The sequence below is a fragment of the Blennius ocellaris genome (genome assembly GCF_963422515.1).
Source record: "Blennius ocellaris genome assembly, chromosome: 6".
Taxonomy (NCBI): Eukaryota; Metazoa; Chordata; class Actinopteri; order Blenniiformes; family Blenniidae; genus Blennius; species Blennius ocellaris.
In genome coordinates this window covers 22655950-22672790 of record NC_137655.1, presented here as the reverse complement: position 1 = coordinate 22672790, position 16841 = coordinate 22655950, and the positions used below count along the sequence as shown (strand labels likewise).

General features: G+C 44.3%; 1 protein-coding gene across 1 annotated transcript in view; it reads right to left on the bottom strand.

Moving 5' to 3' along the window:
- Positions 1 to 15899, bottom strand: part of dcbld2 (discoidin, CUB and LCCL domain containing 2) — a 28825-nt gene extending 12926 nt beyond the window's left edge. Inside the window, exons 1-5 of the mRNA XM_080497675.1 lie at positions 15539 to 15899; positions 12368 to 12592; positions 9826 to 9963; positions 4698 to 4749; positions 4546 to 4618 (exon numbers count right to left, since the gene is read on the bottom strand). Coding sequence (XP_080353801.1) covers positions 4546 to 4618; positions 4698 to 4749; positions 9826 to 9963; positions 12368 to 12592; positions 15539 to 15641 — 591 coding nt within the window. The 5' untranslated portion in view covers positions 15642 to 15899. The remainder of the gene's footprint in view (positions 1 to 4545; positions 4619 to 4697; positions 4750 to 9825; positions 9964 to 12367; positions 12593 to 15538) is intronic.
- Positions 15900 to 16841: the final 942 nt, after the last annotated feature.

Below are 16841 nucleotides of genomic sequence, written 5' to 3'. Positions count from 1 at the left end.
CAATTTGACTTTTGACACAAATTGAGCTGAAAAAAGGAGACAACTACAAACTAAATTGATGTTCATCCTTCACTGCATGAGGACTTGAAATGATTCATGTATCTTTTACAAGCTGCTGTCATCTAAGTACAAGTGTGTGCAATTAAAACAAGACGGCAGATTTAACAAGAGTCTTCGAGAAAAGTTATTCAAACCAGTCCGACTGCTTGTGCAGCACAATGTACAGTATATGTGCAATATAAATATCACCAGACACTAAATGGTTCCCCCGCATTGTCAGTTCATGCTCTACAGATTCATCCATCCATCCATCCATTGGCTACCGCTTTATCCGGGGCCGGGTCGCGGAGGCAGCAGTCTGAGCAGAGTGGCCCAGACTTCCCTCGCCCCAGACACTTCCTCCAGCTCCTCCGGTGGCACCCCAAGGCGTTCCCAGGCCAGCCGAGAGACATAGTCCCTCCAGCGTGTCCTAGATCTGCCCCGAGGCCTCCTACCGGAGGTACATGCCAAGAACACCTCCCTAGGGAGGCGTCTGAGGGGCATCCGAAATAGATGCCCGAGCCACCTCAGCTGGCTCCTCTCGATGTGGAGGAGCAGCGGCTATACTCCGAGCTCCTCCCTGGTGACTGAGCTCCTCACCCTATCTCTAAGGGTGACTGAGCTCCTCACCCTATCTCTAAGGGTACGCCCAGCCACCCTACGGAGGAAGCTCATTTCAGCCGCTTGTATCCGGGATCTCGATCTTTCGGTCATGACCCATAGTTCATGACCATAGGTGAGGGTAGGAACGAAGCTCTTTCTTCACCACGACGGACCGATACAACGTTCGCATAACTGCAGACGCTGCACCGATCCGCCTGTCGATCTCACGCTCCATCTTTCCCCCACTCGTGAACAAGACCCCAAGATACTTGAACTCCTCCACTTGGGACAAGGGCACTCCACCGACCTGAAGGAGGCAAGCCACCTTTTTCCGGTCGAGAACCATGGCCTGGGATTTAGAGGTGCTGACCCTCATCCCAGCTGCTTCACACTGGGCTGCGAACCGCACCAGTGCACGCTGAAGGTCCAGGTTCGATGAAGCCAACAGAACCACATCATCTGCAAATAGCAGAGATGAGATCCTGTGGTCCCCAAACTGGACCCCCTCCGGCCCCCGGCTGTGCCTATAAATTCTGTCCATATAGGTGATGAACAGAACCGGTGATAAAGGACACCACTGCCGGAGGCCAACGTGCACTGGGAACAGGTCCGACTTATTGCCGGCAATGCGCTCTCCAGATTCAGAATAACAGTTTTTAATAAGAGACTTTTTTTTTATCAATTGACAGCCGTAATTGATCCATACCTTATAACTAAAGGACAGAAATCAGAGGGTAAATTACTTTATGTTCCGCACTACAGAGCGCACCTGAATTTAAGGCGCACCTGCAAAACCATATAAGCCGCACTTGACGATAAGCAACAGGTGTCCACGTTGTAAGAGGGCAAGAATTTCCCTGCAAGAACATCAATTCTCACCAATCTGTCTTTCATAGCGCTGGAAATTCCTGCACACAGTGCCGTGTTGTGTGTCTGCTGAGAAGCCGGCAGACAGACAGACGCAGAGAGACAGATACATGATCACCAAGCATTTTATCTCTGTTGTTAAAGTATTTTATCGGGTTATTTGCCGATTGTGATTCTGAGGAGGGAGATTCCTCAGCCACGGACGCAACATGTCGGCTTTACAATTCACCTGAACGCAACATTCACGGCGGCAGACAGACAGAGAGACAGACGGAGAGACAAATACATACACAGCAAGCATTTTATCTGTGTTGATAAAGTATTTAATCAGTTATTTGCTAATTGTGATTCTGAGAAGGAAGATTCCTCAGCAACGGTTTACTAGTTTACGTGATGCACCTGAACGCAACATTGATGGCAGTCAGGTGCTGGAGCTCTGGACCGCGGGAAGCAACACAAGACGAGCTACCAAGAGCAGAAATGTTACTTTTAAAGCACGTTTTGGAGAAGCAGAGGCGCTAAAAACAGCATGTATCGACATGCGGAAGTAGAATCTGGTGGCATGAAGCCCGTTAGCCTGTAAAAATCCATGAATTAGCCGCATCGTGTTATAAGATGCAGGGTCAAAGCGTTGGAAGAAAGTAGCGGCTTATCGTAAAATATATAATATAAAATTAAACTGCTTCACTTCTAAAAAACTGCTGGCAGGAACTACAAATGCAAATGTGATGAGGGAAGAAAAAAATAAATAAAACCACTGATGTTCGCCTAGTATTGTGCAAAGCTACCGACCACATCGAGCCAGTTGACATAAATTCTTCATTTTCTTTCAAACTGGTTTTGAAATTGGTTTTGCTTTATGTTCTGTTTTATGTTCTGATGGTAAACAACTGGAATTCAACCGTTCCCTCAGAAAGTTTGTACGTGTTTCAGGAGGGGTGGAGTGACTCTATGACGATTTTCTGACTGAACTTGAGCATTCAGAACAAGTGGTGCTGTTTTCCAGCGCGGTCGCTTAACCTTCAGACCGAGGCACATAAAGGCTGAGGAGTCAGGGTGTCGTCATCGAGGATACTGAGTGGCACTGAAGGTAATGACTCACTACATTCCTGTCCAAACCTGCTGCCACATCACTGAAAAAAAAAAAAAAAAACAAGAAAAAAAAAAAACCATTCCACTCTATCTGCCAGCTCCTCCCGGCCAACAGCTGGTGGAGTGACGGTGGGATTTCATTACTGGAAAAGACGCAGGCAGGAATCCAACACGGGACGAGGCTGCGGGGAAACCGGCGACCCCGCCGGGGCGACAGTCACACGGATCGGAGCGGCGCGGCGCTCGTAATTAGGAGCGGTCCGAGGTCGCCACAGCCGCTCAACACTCAGCCCGCGACCGTTAAAACTTCTCCAAAAACACACACCACATCCTCAAGAGCGGCGCAGCGAACCACCAACACAAATACAAGGTTCAGCTCCAAACCACAGTACCCCGACACACACACACACACACACACAAAGTGGCATGAGGAAACCCAGAAAAGCCCAACCACAGGCCTGCGAGATCCTGAAGCAGGGTTTGGGGCGATAAAGAGGACTACAGGATTGCGATCAGGGCGTGGCAGCTGATCCCTGGTCGATACAGAGTGAACTCCGGCTGCACGCCCTCCATTACGCTCCGGTTCATCGTCTCTCGCGCACACAAACATGAATGAATCACACAAACACGCCGACTCGCTCTGCTCCGCAGCTGCACTGGATTACTGGTCATTATTTTCAGCCAAACTATTATCTCACCTCCCTTTCACCCGCTGACCCTGCCCCTCCTCTGTTCCTGTGGGGCGACTCGCTCCCCGAAGCACACCCCCGACGCTCCTCCCTGTCCTCCCATCAGCCAGGCCCACATCTCCTTCCGTACTGGGGGTTTTTTTTTCCCCTCTTTATTTGCTAAATCCTGTTCTGAGCATGAGGTCATCAGCCAGAGACGCTGCGCCCATGATTTCACACACCGTGGGGGTGCCATGAGGTCATCAGTCCAGGACATGCATACCAGCATGCTTCATTTTACACAATAATAACTGCATGACAAACACAAAGTGTGGCTCAGATACAGTTCCCCTGTGAGGAACCGGGGATTTATTGACAACAAAAGAATCAGGACAGTTTCCTTTCATTAAAATCCAAGCATGTGTCACATCTTCACTTCACTATTGTAATTCTCTGTTATCAGAACGTCCAAATAATTGAATAATTCTAATTGCAATGACCACATCTCTCTCATAATCTTCTTTTAACATGCAGCCAAACTCCATCACATCTTCCTATAAGAGCAGTTTTTTATCCTGCAGCCATTAAAATAAAATGCCGAACATGTTTTTTGACATTGTTCTCAGCCTTTTTCAGACGGTTGCCAAGTAAAGGCAAAACTTTTCTGAAACGAAAACGCAAGAAAACAGGCGTCTTCACTTGAAACCTTGTCGCGCAGACGTGGCCTGATAGGTCAGACTTCCTGCATGCAGTTAGGAAGGCCTACACTCTCTCTACCGTTGATTTCAGGCTTTAAAATGTCCTTTTGAATTGATATTACAGCTCAGGCCTGTTCAGGTCACCTTGGACCAATTTTCTTTTTATGCCGCTTTAGGTTTAGGCTGCGTGAGACCTTCTTTCCTTCTCCCTCTATATATACATAGAGTTTTTTTCCCTGCGCTCTCGTTCCTTTCTGTACCTTCCTGCAGTGGAGGTTACTGATCTGCACAACCTTGTCTGATGTCAACTTGCTTTCAGTGCCGCAGAAACGCCTCCACCTCCGAGTGTGAACCAGTTCTTCCTTTTCCCTTTCCGGACTGGCCAATGAGGGACTGTTGGGATGACGAAGCGCCAGCAGGTGTCGTAGTTGGCGTCCCATAAGTAATGGAGCAAAGCCATGAAGACATGAGCAAGGTGGTGGTCACCGAGACCAGACCAGCGTCAGGCCAGTGTGACTCACTGTGGTGGCGAGACGACGGCGACGAGCACAGAGAGAAGCACCTGGCGTGTAACTCACCTCTCGGTATCCGTTCGGTATGGTTCCAGAAATCTCCTCCGTCGACGTCAAGCAGCCTGCCGGGCAGTATTTGCTAAGAACGGACAAACACGATCAGTGTCCGGATGTGTGACAACCGTAGGAGTATTGACACAAAGCCTACTTTTATCTACCTGAACTCTGCCTCGGGGAAATCAGAGCCTTTGTCCAGACATGTGATGAGATCTGAAAAAAGGCAAACAGACTCTGTCACAACTTGTTCCTGCAAAACCATCAACCGCCCCCGCCGACCACCTTTCCCCACACTTTCTGCATTAATAAAGACATTTTCAACCTGTTTAATTATATGGTATCGTACCTGTAGAAAATCTCTCCTGCTGGCGGAAAGTAATCATCATACCTGGGTTATGAGAGTCTTGTGAGGACTGGAAATTCATATTTCTCCACTATCAAATGATCTAAGATTATCTTTTTACCAACGTGAGATCAAACTGAGAAAGATAAAGCCTTCACAACAAAAAAAACCAAACACAAATTGTATTATTATTGTGTCAATTAACAAAGTTAAAGAACCAAACATCTCAAATCCATTTTAAAGTGGTTTTGAATGGGGTCATGCCCAGAAATTAACATTTTAAGACGCCATTATTGGTTCTGACATGTTTCTGCTGAACGGTTCTTTCTTCAGTCCACCTGGATTTATTTTTATTTAAAGGGGCTAAAATGTGGACACAAAGCTCAACTTCCGTGGTTTCTGGTAGTTTTTGAATTGCATGCCTGATGATGGTTTACTTCATACATCAGGCCTGTGAAATTGGTTTCAAACACAAAATCACACAATGGGAACTTATTTCCAAGACGTATTTGTTCAAATCAAGCCCATATAGCAGCATTATTCCCAGTTTGTAACAATATAACTTGCTGACTTTGAGTGTTTTGTCTCATTATCGTGGATAAAGTTGCACTCTAATCTCAAGACAATGATCGGCTCTTCACAAATGAAGCAGTTCCCCTTTAGAAGTAAAAGAACCAATTGTTTGGGTATCAAACATTATTAGAAATGGGTAAAGGCACACTCAGAATCACCAACTTGCTGTGGAAGAAAAATAAACCTATTCTCTTTAAAATAGAGGAAAACAATGCTATTGCATAAACACAGATTTACCTTTTATTCACGATTCCTGAATATAAGAGACGGCAATATATGACCCACATGCTGTGTAACGCCCAGATGGTCTACTTTAGAAGCTTTTAGCACACTTCCTCAGGGCAAAATGAATTTTATGACCATGCATTTATTATTTATTGAGGTTTTTTTTGTTGTTTTTTTTAAGTCTACACCACAGAAGTGGACAAACCAATGGACTGCATTTAACTTTTAAGTTTGGCTATTTTACTGGTTCATGCTCTGCAAAACCTTGAGATGCATGATTCCCTTCAGATTCACAGCGCAAAGAGGACAATCACTGCTGCACAACAGGCTGAGATGGTCATTTTCCGAGTCCCCAAAATAACCACCAAAAAAAAAAAAAAAAAAAAATCCCAACATGGAAAAACAACGAGTCAAACAGAAACACCTCCAACCGCCAAGGTCACCATGGTTACTGATTCACTTAGCTGAGTAAACTCTTGCCACCCACGCTCATCTGCACAGTCAGACGAGGAACGTCAGCTCCACGGCAGGCCTGGCGACACCGAGGGACTCGCTCGCCTTGACTTATTCAGTTATTTCTCTGCTGCGCTCTGCCCTCCTCTTCCTCCGGTTATCTACTATCTGAAATTCCTGCAAGTGTTGGACGTGATGAAGCAGGCTTCCACAGAACACGCGCCGCGCTTTGCGCCGACTTCCTCAATAAGACGTTTGGAATCTGTTTGGGAGAGGCGTCGGTAACGGTCGTATTATAGGAAGACGACGCGTTGCTGAAGAGCTGGTTCTTCACTGGCCTCAGCAAATGAGTTTAAACTTCCATCGCCGATGAGTCAGAGGTTTGGGCCATTTTTATCATTGGCAAACCTGTTAAGATTACAGGCGACACCTTTAATTGCACTGCAGCTGCAGACAGCTATGATAGGTATTAGTGAGGCATGCAGATTAAAACCAAACCTGCCTCGTGCAAGAATGCCGAGTCACTGTGGCTTCAAGGCTCTGAACAGAGGTCGTGTGAACCTCACGCTTTCCATCGCCGGACAAAGTCGCTTGACAGTGATGAATAACTTGGACAGATTAGTGAAATGAGGGAAAAATCTTTTTTTATCCAAAAGAAAAAAGTGTTTCACAAAATAAAAGGTCACAACTAATTATTGAGAGTGGTGGTGGTGGTTAGTGCTTCATATTCCTGGTCTGCATGTTCTCCCTGTGTGTGCATGAGCTTCCAATATCAGGAGTATTTGAATAGCTAATAAACAAAAGTTGTTGTTGTTGTTGTTTATATTATGTTGTGATGACTTTATCACTTTCCCTCCTCACTTTGTTTCTATAACTGAATTTAGTTTACTGGTAGAAATGCATCATATATCAACAGCAGCATTATTATAAGGATAAAGTTTCTCAAAAAAACATGAAACTTTTGATACTATATTAAGGTTTAAATTTAGTCTGTTAATTATATTTCCAGATATTACTCGATTTCTCTGCTGTGGCCACAGTACATTTCTCTAAATAGTTTTATCATACTAACTAAGTAAATAAAATAATGACAGCTAAATATTACGAGATAATGTTTAGGGTTCAACAAAAAGAAAGTTCCTCTTTGTTTCATACACATTTATTTAATGTGGAGTAATATATAGAAATAGAGAAGTTCAAAGACGAGAGGTCTTGTCATAAAGCCACACACTATGATATTTTCTTATATCCAGTTCGTCTTGCTACTTCAGTATTTGAGTCGTATCACTTCCTGAATTATTTAATGGGTCCCTCCTCGGATCGGTCCTACAATGTGAGCTTGTTGAAAATGACAAAGTACGGGCAGATTTGCATCATTAAACAAAAAGAGGTTGTTAACCTTCCATTTGTCTGAACAGAAGCTTGAGTACATTCAGCAGGAAAAAGAGAATTTGCGGCCTTTAATCCCAATCTGATTTGAAAGAATTGAGTATCAACCAAGCCCAATATTGACATTTCCTTTGTATGCTGAACGGCAAAATGGTTTTATGTCACACAAAGTGGCACGAACTAATCGTCACCTCCTGGTTGGCCTCTTTCACACGTTCTCGAAACGTCAGAGCTCCAGATTTAAAATACGATGTGATCACTTTTAGTTTTCCTTGATCGCGTATGTTGTCACTACTTTCTGTGATATGCAGCTCCGGAGAGACGGCGGAATATACTAAAAATCCAAAAGCTTTAAAAAGTGTTACAGTCACATGAAACCAGAGAGTTTCTGTTTTTTTTTACTTTTTGTTATAGGGGTAAATTAAAGCCCCTCTCCATGAGATAATTGCATTTTAACGTCTTGCAAAGGGATCTGCGTCGCTCATCGGACTATGGAAGCCTTCTCAGCTCAAACTTCAAATCTCTATTTTTGCAGACTGCCGCTCAATGAAATGTGTAGAACGCCACAGCGACATTCTCTGCCCTTAACACACTGCAAGCACACTGTAAAGTATAGATGAGGCATTATGGAACAGAGCACGTCTCGTTTCCGGAGAGCTCCTTGTGGTCTGAGACTGAACGCAGACCAGAGGAAGCCCAGCGTGCATGAGGTCATCTTAAAAAGGTATCTAATTCAAGAGAAACCAGACCAACGTCAACGCTGATCTGATTTCATCCAACAATAATATGACGAACCTCGATACAAGCAGTCGGCCTGGACAGAGATAAACAGACACGCTGCACTTCAAGAGAAGAAAGGAGTGATTTCTAGATGTACGGCCAGCATGCCTCATAATGAAGATGGCCGAGTCGGTGCTCCTCTTGAGTCCTGGCTGATTTGTTATAATGATCACTGGATGAGCTGCTATGAGATACTGCAGCATTCAAGGTCTTTTAATGACTAAAGCCACGAACACTGATGATTCAAGATCCCCTCAAGTGAAATCAGCAGGATCAAACCGTGACCTTGTTCAAACAGAGCAAGAAAGATGTAGTGCTCACTAGGGTGACAACAAATAATTGATTAAACTGATTAAAATCACGAGTACACAGCTATCAAGTTTATGGTTCATGTCATATGTGACCGGCTTTGGTGGCGGAGGAGCAGCAAAGAGGTATGTAAATAAGCTCAGAGACGTGAAAGAAGTAGACAAAACAGTCTAAAGTCAAACTGCAGGTTCAGGGTGGCAGGGTGAGGCAGTGGTAGGCACCGCAGCCTCGCAGCAATAAGACCACGGTCTGGAGTGATTCTGTCCCTCGCCACCCGTTTAGCCTCCGGTCAGCTCGGACGTCCTCCAGCCGGACGTCAATAAAGTGTGCATTACAGAAGATGGATTGACTAGAAAAGGTAGACAGCAAAGGTCAAATATCTTTAAAATCTCACAATGTTATATCATACGTTGAAGTCCACTTCATCATAATCCATTTCAGCGTGCAGAGGGCTTTTAAAGCAACACCGCCTTTAACTGGCAGACGAAAAAAGGAAGAGCTGCCTCTTTCTGTGGTCTTTAGAAAATAAACAAGGGCCCAATTCATTTTGATCGCTCGTTTAAAGTCGTCTCCACACCGACACAAAGACAAACCTAAACATCTGACTCACTAAGTTGAAGAAGCACATTACATGTAAGCAAGGAATCCCCGTTTTTTTTAGCGCACCAAAGGGAGAAGTGTTTGTGTTTGATGCTGGCTGCAACTCAAGGTAAGAAAGACATGCTGGACTTTTAGCCTACAGCAAATATATCAAAATATGTATGTCCATTGTGATACCAAACGGAGGTATTTCGAAAAGTGTTCTCCCATTGCAGGCAGAATCACAGTTGCAATCATCGAATTTCACTATTTCATGTTTCAGCTTGAAAAAACCCCCAAAAACATTCTTGCACAGGATCACTTCCTCCCTCTTTGTAAAAGCATTTTTGGAAACTACATATCTTCTAAAAATGACACCGCTTCAGGGTTTTTAACACCGGCTCCTTTAAAAACGCATCATGATCCACTGAGCCGTCAAATGAGAAGGAAATCATTTTTCCCCCCATAAGTTGGCAGCATTCAGACGTCGTCCCATGTGCGACTCTTTCCAGGACAATGTCATCACATCACAACTCTCCAAAAACGAAGGAGGTGCAGAACTAAACAGCTGTGACGTAACACACAGTCTCCGAAGCACGGACAAGAGAACGGAGTGGCAGGCGGGAAGGTGTGTTTACCTGTGTGCTCGGCGGTGGAGTAGGACAGGTAGAATCCACGTCCGGTGTGGTGAGTCCCACTCATGAACTGCACGGTGACCTGACTGCCCGCAGACTCCACCAGCTCTCTGAGGTCCAGACCCAAACCGCAATGTTTCACTGTTCGGCCATTCGGGTGAACGCAAGGAAAAAAAAAAAAAGAGACATAAAAATGCACAATTTAAAACATCAGTGCAAAGAATTCCGACAACAGTAGAGGAGCTGAGGAGCTGAGGAGCTCTCTCAGTGCAGGACGGAGCGCTAAGCACGTCCTTCATCCCCACTGCTGTTAGACTGGACAACAAGACTGTACAGTAACATGCAATCTACGTCACTTTATCTACGTCACTTTACCTACGTCACTTTACCTACATCACTAATTGACCACTTGTTAGGACTGAACCTGCACTGCCAACACTGGTATTATTTTTTACTATAGTGTGTTTTATTGTACTTTATCCTACACTTTGCCGCCCCCCTCCCCCCCCCCCCCCCCCCCCATCATAGTTTATTTTCCTTGTATTTCATCTTACTGTATATTTTGCTCCCCTTAGAACTTATTATACTTTATTATAGTTTGTGGTTTTTATCTTATTTTTTAGTCCTATTTTATTTACTTATTATTACTCTTTACTGTAAATATTTTTGGCCCTTAGAGTTCTTGATAGTCATTGTATATAAGATATCTCTATCCTTACCTAACTGTTTGCACATTTCTTGTCTTTCATACTCATGAGTGTCTTTAAGAGCTGAAGTACATTTCTCCATTGTGAGATCAGTAAAGGTTTATCTTATCGGATCTTATCTAACACTTTACAAAATGTCCCTTTTTTGAAGAACTATATGATTATTCTCCACCAACTTTGGCTCATGTGGGATATCTGTTTGTCATCTAACACTCTCGCTTCTTAGCAAAAATGTCCCTTCGTTTAAGTCCAGGTCGGACTCGGAGGGGATTTTTCTGTGTTTTCCTCGTTTCTCCTGGTACTCTGGTTTCCTCACACTTTCCAAATATATGCTTTTGCGGTTAACCTGTGACTCTGAATTGCCGCGAGGTATGAATGTGAGTGTGTGTGCCTGTCTGTCTCTCTGTGAGTCCTGTGATGGACCGGAGGTCTGTCCACATTGATTTCAGTGAGATCCGCTCCTGGAAAAAAATGGATGAAGTGCTGTGAAATGACTATGACGTAATCGGTGCAAGATATATATTTTTGATATTTGACATATATAGGTCGAACTTGTAAAGAATAACGAAATAAAAATGAAATATTAGTCAAACTACATTGAAATTAAGCCGACAAATGCAAATGTCTTATTTAAAATGAGTTCAGAATGTGAACCGATGTGACAGCGAGGTCAGCACCATCATCTTTTACCAAAAAAAAAAAAGGTTTGTAGTTTCAACTTTCGAGATAAAGTTTGCATGTTCACCCTTTGAGGTTTTTCGGATGACCCCAGCAAAAATCCACACTGGCAAAAGACAAACTTGTTTGGTTAATGGTTGACTCTTTTACTCACAGACGAGAGTCTGTAATAATCCTTTAACAGACTGGTCATGTGTCTCGTGTAGAGGCGTCTCCATTTTGAAACTTAAATGAAAAAACTTGCGCTTCTTCCAAAATCTCACCGAAAAAACATCTAATAAATGTAATTTTCAAGCAATACAACTATAGTAATGTTGATGTTTAACACAAGATTTCACAGATAAATTGCTTTTTTTTTTTTCCTTTACCATATAATATAAAAACATTTTTGGGGTGTTTTTAAAAAGGTTTGCAGGAAACCGTGTGAACCCATTACACACCTAGCTCAGGGTGTGTGCTGCCTCTTGTCCTCTCCTGGCGAGAAAAGGCTTCAACCCCCTGAGACCCCAGTCTGCGTCAGTCTGGTGTAAAACCATGGTTCTCAACCTTTCACCCCCCAGTTTAGAAATACGAAGGGCTGCAGAGGACCCCGTCTCCGATCTCTGATTTACTAAAACATTATAGTGAAACCAAACACGAGCTTTCACGCTGAGCTCACCAACATACAAGAGACACCTGTCAAAGTCCTTCCTCTGCCCTTCCGAAAGGCCACACGAACCGACAAAGAGGAAAAATCCAGTAATCGCTATTCTGAGGGACAAACATACACATATTGTAAATACGAGGACAGCAGTTCGTGCTTTCAGACGAGCCTCTCTGTGGAAGTCTTCTGCAGTGGCGCTAAAACTATTTGCATCAAAAGTGAAGACGGTAACAAGACCTCGAGAAAGAAGATCAAACCCCGGCTCCTTTCCTCTCCACCTCTGGACGTCCGCCAACGATGACATAGAGCGGATATGAATGTTGAAATGTCGGTTTCAGACAATTGTCACACCCTGACACTCAATATCCGACGTCTGAAAGGTGCGGGGGAGGGGGAAGCTGCCACCACCTGATGGAGAGTCCTCACTCCGAACCCAGCAGAACTGTGCATATGTTCGAATACAACTGACCGGCTGACCCAAGAAAAAAAAAAAAGAAACTGTGCCTGTGACCCTCACCAATCTCGCTGCGGCCCGGTCCGACGCCGTTGTAGAGGCGGAGGTAGTTGACCTGGCAGTCGCCGTCTTCGATGTCCAGCGTGGCGAAGCGGAAGTGGATCCGCTTGCCGCGAGGCACGCTGATCTCCCACTCGCACACCGAGTTGTTGGGGTACGTCCTCGGGTACCCCAGAGAGGACAGGGTCCCGCTGAGGGGGCCGAGCACACTGGGGCCACAGCCATCACCTGCAGGGCGACACCGACAAGCACAAGAGTTCAGCAAACACGTCCAGAAAGGAAAACAAACAAGCAAAACTGGATTACACACACACACAAAGCTCAAACAGAGCTGAAATCACAGCACCTCAATGGCCCAGTTTGAACAATGTGAAATGGAAATATTCTTCAGAGCGTTTATGAGTTCTGTTTACACGACGACGTCGCTCTGAGCCACTGAAAACGAGACTTTTTGAAAACGCGTGGCCCCGGCATCCGACATTCTTTATAGAATCTCAACTCACCATTTGCGTGTGAAGGGACATCATTTTGTGGAAACACTACACTTTTCTGAAATGAACACGCAAAAACGATGCGTCGTCTAAACGGGGGGCCAATTTCCTAATAACCATTTACTTGGAAAACAAAAACAGGGAATTAATGTACGCAAGACCTTGTGCAAACCTTTTACTTGGGCGGGTTCTCTGAAGTAAACACAAACGAAAACCCTTGGAGAAAGTAGGTTTGTTGTTTATGAACTTATAAAAGAGTACCATTAAAATAGCAATATCAGTGGCATGTGCAAAGTTTTGAACACATTCTTCTTTATCAAAATCCACTGACACTTTTATGACAGATAGCTTCAAGCTCTGATAGATAAAGGCTAATAACCATCATTTTAGGAATGTAACCAAAGTTTGTTTTTCGGATGTGGTTCAAAAATAATACAAAAACAAAAACAACACAACTGAAAGAGTTTCCTACTGGAGCCAAGGAGCTCAATCAAGCATAAGCGAATACAAAATGTTCAAAGCAAGCAACCTGAAAAAGCTTGTATCCCACATTTGTTGTGTCTTCTCCAGATCGATGCGAAATGAATGCAGACGGTGACGGTGAATCAGGGAAACCGAGCTTCCCGATACGTCTGCTCGGCTCCATCACTCATCCAAACCTCACCTTCCACAGACGACAAGGCAGGAATAATCCAGCAACCTGGAAGCGTTTCAATGTCTTTTTACATCCTTCTGCTTGGTAAGAACCTGCTCTTACTTGATGTGCGTTACTTCAATTCCTCAAACTGTGGCGTAGAGGAGCTGCCGGTTGTGTGATGTGATCAAAAGTTTCAGATGTGTAAGACTTTGAAAACGTGTCACTTCACAATACAAAACGGACACGTATTGCCCAAGTCAAAACCTGTTAATAAACTACATTTCCAACTTTTGTACCAGTGACACGCACCGTTTACCTATTTTGAAGCATAATGACGGAGAAATAAAGTGAAGCCCTTCCTACGACAAGTCGTTGCTATGAAATGTCATTAAAGACAAGTTATATATGCTTTCATAAAGTCTGTTTACTTTTAATTCTCCACATTGCTGAAACAGGTAGGTAAACGGTGGATGCGTTTCAGGCTTTTCCATTCGTCAGAGTCTCTTATGAAGGATTTGTAGATCAGCTGTGGCTCAGGTGATACGACTATGAAGACATAAATTGTTTGGTTGACATATTGAGGGGCCAAAACAAAAAGAGGGAGACGATTTGGGCGACAGCCCAATCAATCAATCAAAAAAATAATAAGCTATCTACAGATAGCTTGGAGACAAAAATGATATGTAGTGGCAGCTATGTGTGTGATGTGATGCATTTGGAGACATCTGGTTGGCTTTTGCTGGAGGTCTCAATGTTTAAGCATTAAATAACTACATAGTGTAGAAGATAATTGAATAACTAATAGTTTCACTCCTACCCCTAAGATGAAAGTAATCTGGTAAAAGAATCAACACAATAAACTAAAGAACCCGTTACATGCTGGTCAAGAAATTAGGGTCCATTGAGGAGTGATTTTTTTTTTTTTTATGGAGGGAAAGTGTTGATTCTTTACCTGATGACCTCTGACCTCTGAGCTGTCACAAAGCACAGGCATTGTTGTCCGACTGTTTAAGCTGTGGACTCATGGCTGGAGATAACACTCAGCAGTCATGCTTCATGGTGCTAAGTGGATGTTCTGTGGGTCTGGAGTTATATAAGAGACTCTCAGTGGACATTATCCAGATGAACAAGACAAAAACAAAGCAGCTTCCCTCACCCTGACTCACAACTGTTACTGAACAACAGCACGGTGCTCAACAGGAGTTCACATTGTCCTCCCAACGCTGGGCACAAAACAGCCCAGGACAGCCTTTAGAAATTGTGAGAGTTTATTTGAAATCAATGTGAGATTGTAATCCATGTGGAATTTCAAGTTGTGACAGACTGTCCACGTGTTTACAGCCCTCACTGCGATCACCCCACCCCCAACCTGACCACCTGAGAGGGCAGCTGTTTACTCCTAAAAACTATTAAATACTCACATTTTCACTAAAACGAGAAGGAAACCATTTCCAAATACAGATCACAGTGATCTTGACGCATTCTCTGGGTTTGATTCGAGGTTTAATCGGGCGATTCGCAACGAGAAACAAGGCCACGGGAGCCCAAGCGTGTGCGGAGACCACAAAAACCAGACTCCATTTAAAAAAACCGGCTATTTAAAAGTAACGTTGTCACAGCGAAACGCACGCGGGTGAAATAGTCAGACTTGTAACCGTTTACGACTCGTTTACTCTCGTGTTGTAATCCCGCGAGGAGAAACTCCGCCGAGCAGGGCCTTATTGTTCACAATCTCGGTTTTAGGGAACCGGTTGGTCTGGTTTTTTCCACCACAGCCGTCGTTCACCGTGACGGGCGGCGGCGTCAACGAAGCGTAACTCCACGTACACACACACGCGCGGGCGCGCGCACACATACACGCACACACATGCGGCCATGTAAGGTAAGTTCGGAGGAAAACAACACGAGCGGTAAACACTCTCGAACGTGCCCGTGTGTTTACATGGCTGTTTATCAGCCGGGCGCGTGTGCGGCGGGCTCAGCCCCCAGGGTCCCCCCACCCCCACCCCCACCCCACCGGGGGGTGCTCCTCCGGGTGTCACCCACCTTTCTGAGCCGCGCAGCCCTCCGTGGTGAGGATGAGGAGAATCGGCAGGACGAACACCGCGGCCCCTGTCGGTCCCCCGCCCACCATTACCGCTCTGCCCATAGCAGCCTGCAGTCCGAATGCATACTGCTCGCTCCTGGACCCGGCAGCGCCGCTTCAACCTGTACCTGGGCAATTAAAACCCCGAACCAAGCTCCTCCATGGCGGGGAGCAGAGCCGGATCAGTCCGCGGAGTGAGGCGGTTTCCCTCCTGAGGTTTAGTTGTGTGTTTTTCTCTCTTTCCTCAAGCTCGCCTCCTTCAACTTTGCACAATCCAGTGGTTTGCGACACTCTCACTTCACTATGGAGGAGGTAACTGCTCCGCCGCCGCACACATCCACCAATCTGCACAGCTACTTCCTCCGGGCGCCGAGGCTCCTCCTTCAGATCCGGGATGTGGGAGATCAGACCCGAGTCCCCCAAGTGGTGTGACTCCGCTTTACTCCCAGCTCAGAGTCCGCCTGCAGCGCGAGCTCCTACAGATTGTACAAAACATCCAAACGACCCCGCAAAACTTCTTTGTCAAGCAACTCAGCTCTGTGACACCACGGTACAACTCCATCAGTAAATTATATCTATATAACTATCATTAAGGCAGTTCGCAGTGCTTTACAAAGAAATAAAGCGAATATATTAAAACAAAGACATAAAATGAAAATACATAAAGTAAAAACTTTATTGAGATAAAGGCAGTAAAATGAATAAAACCTATTGTTTACTGCAGAGCCTATTAAAACTTATATATTAAAAGTTTATGGTATAGTAAAGTATGTATCTGTCTGTCTGAAATACAAATTCACAAAGCAGGGTTGTCTTGTGGAGTTGTTTTGTTTTTCTGTAACTTTTCCTCACTGTATTTTAATGGTTTTTTTTGCTTAATGTGTTTATTGGCTGGAAAACACTCCTAACCTGATAAAGGTTTTCTAATCTAACCAAGGATGAAGATAATTTTACTGTCATTTCACAAAACATGCAATATAAAAGTGAAACAAAATCTCACTCAAATATGACTTATTTTAACAACACAACAATCTTGACAGAGATACATGGTAAAGGTGAACTTGTATTGGAAAATATACAATATAAACAAACAGTTCCTATAGAAATAGAATATCAAGATAATTTCATAAATATGAATAACTTGTTTGGACATGGTATGGATAGGGGACTGCATGTCTGAAATAAAAGACTTTATTGAAATAGGCACAGTCACAAGATAAAGATAAATACTAATAGAAAAGAATAGAATAGCCAATAGTAACT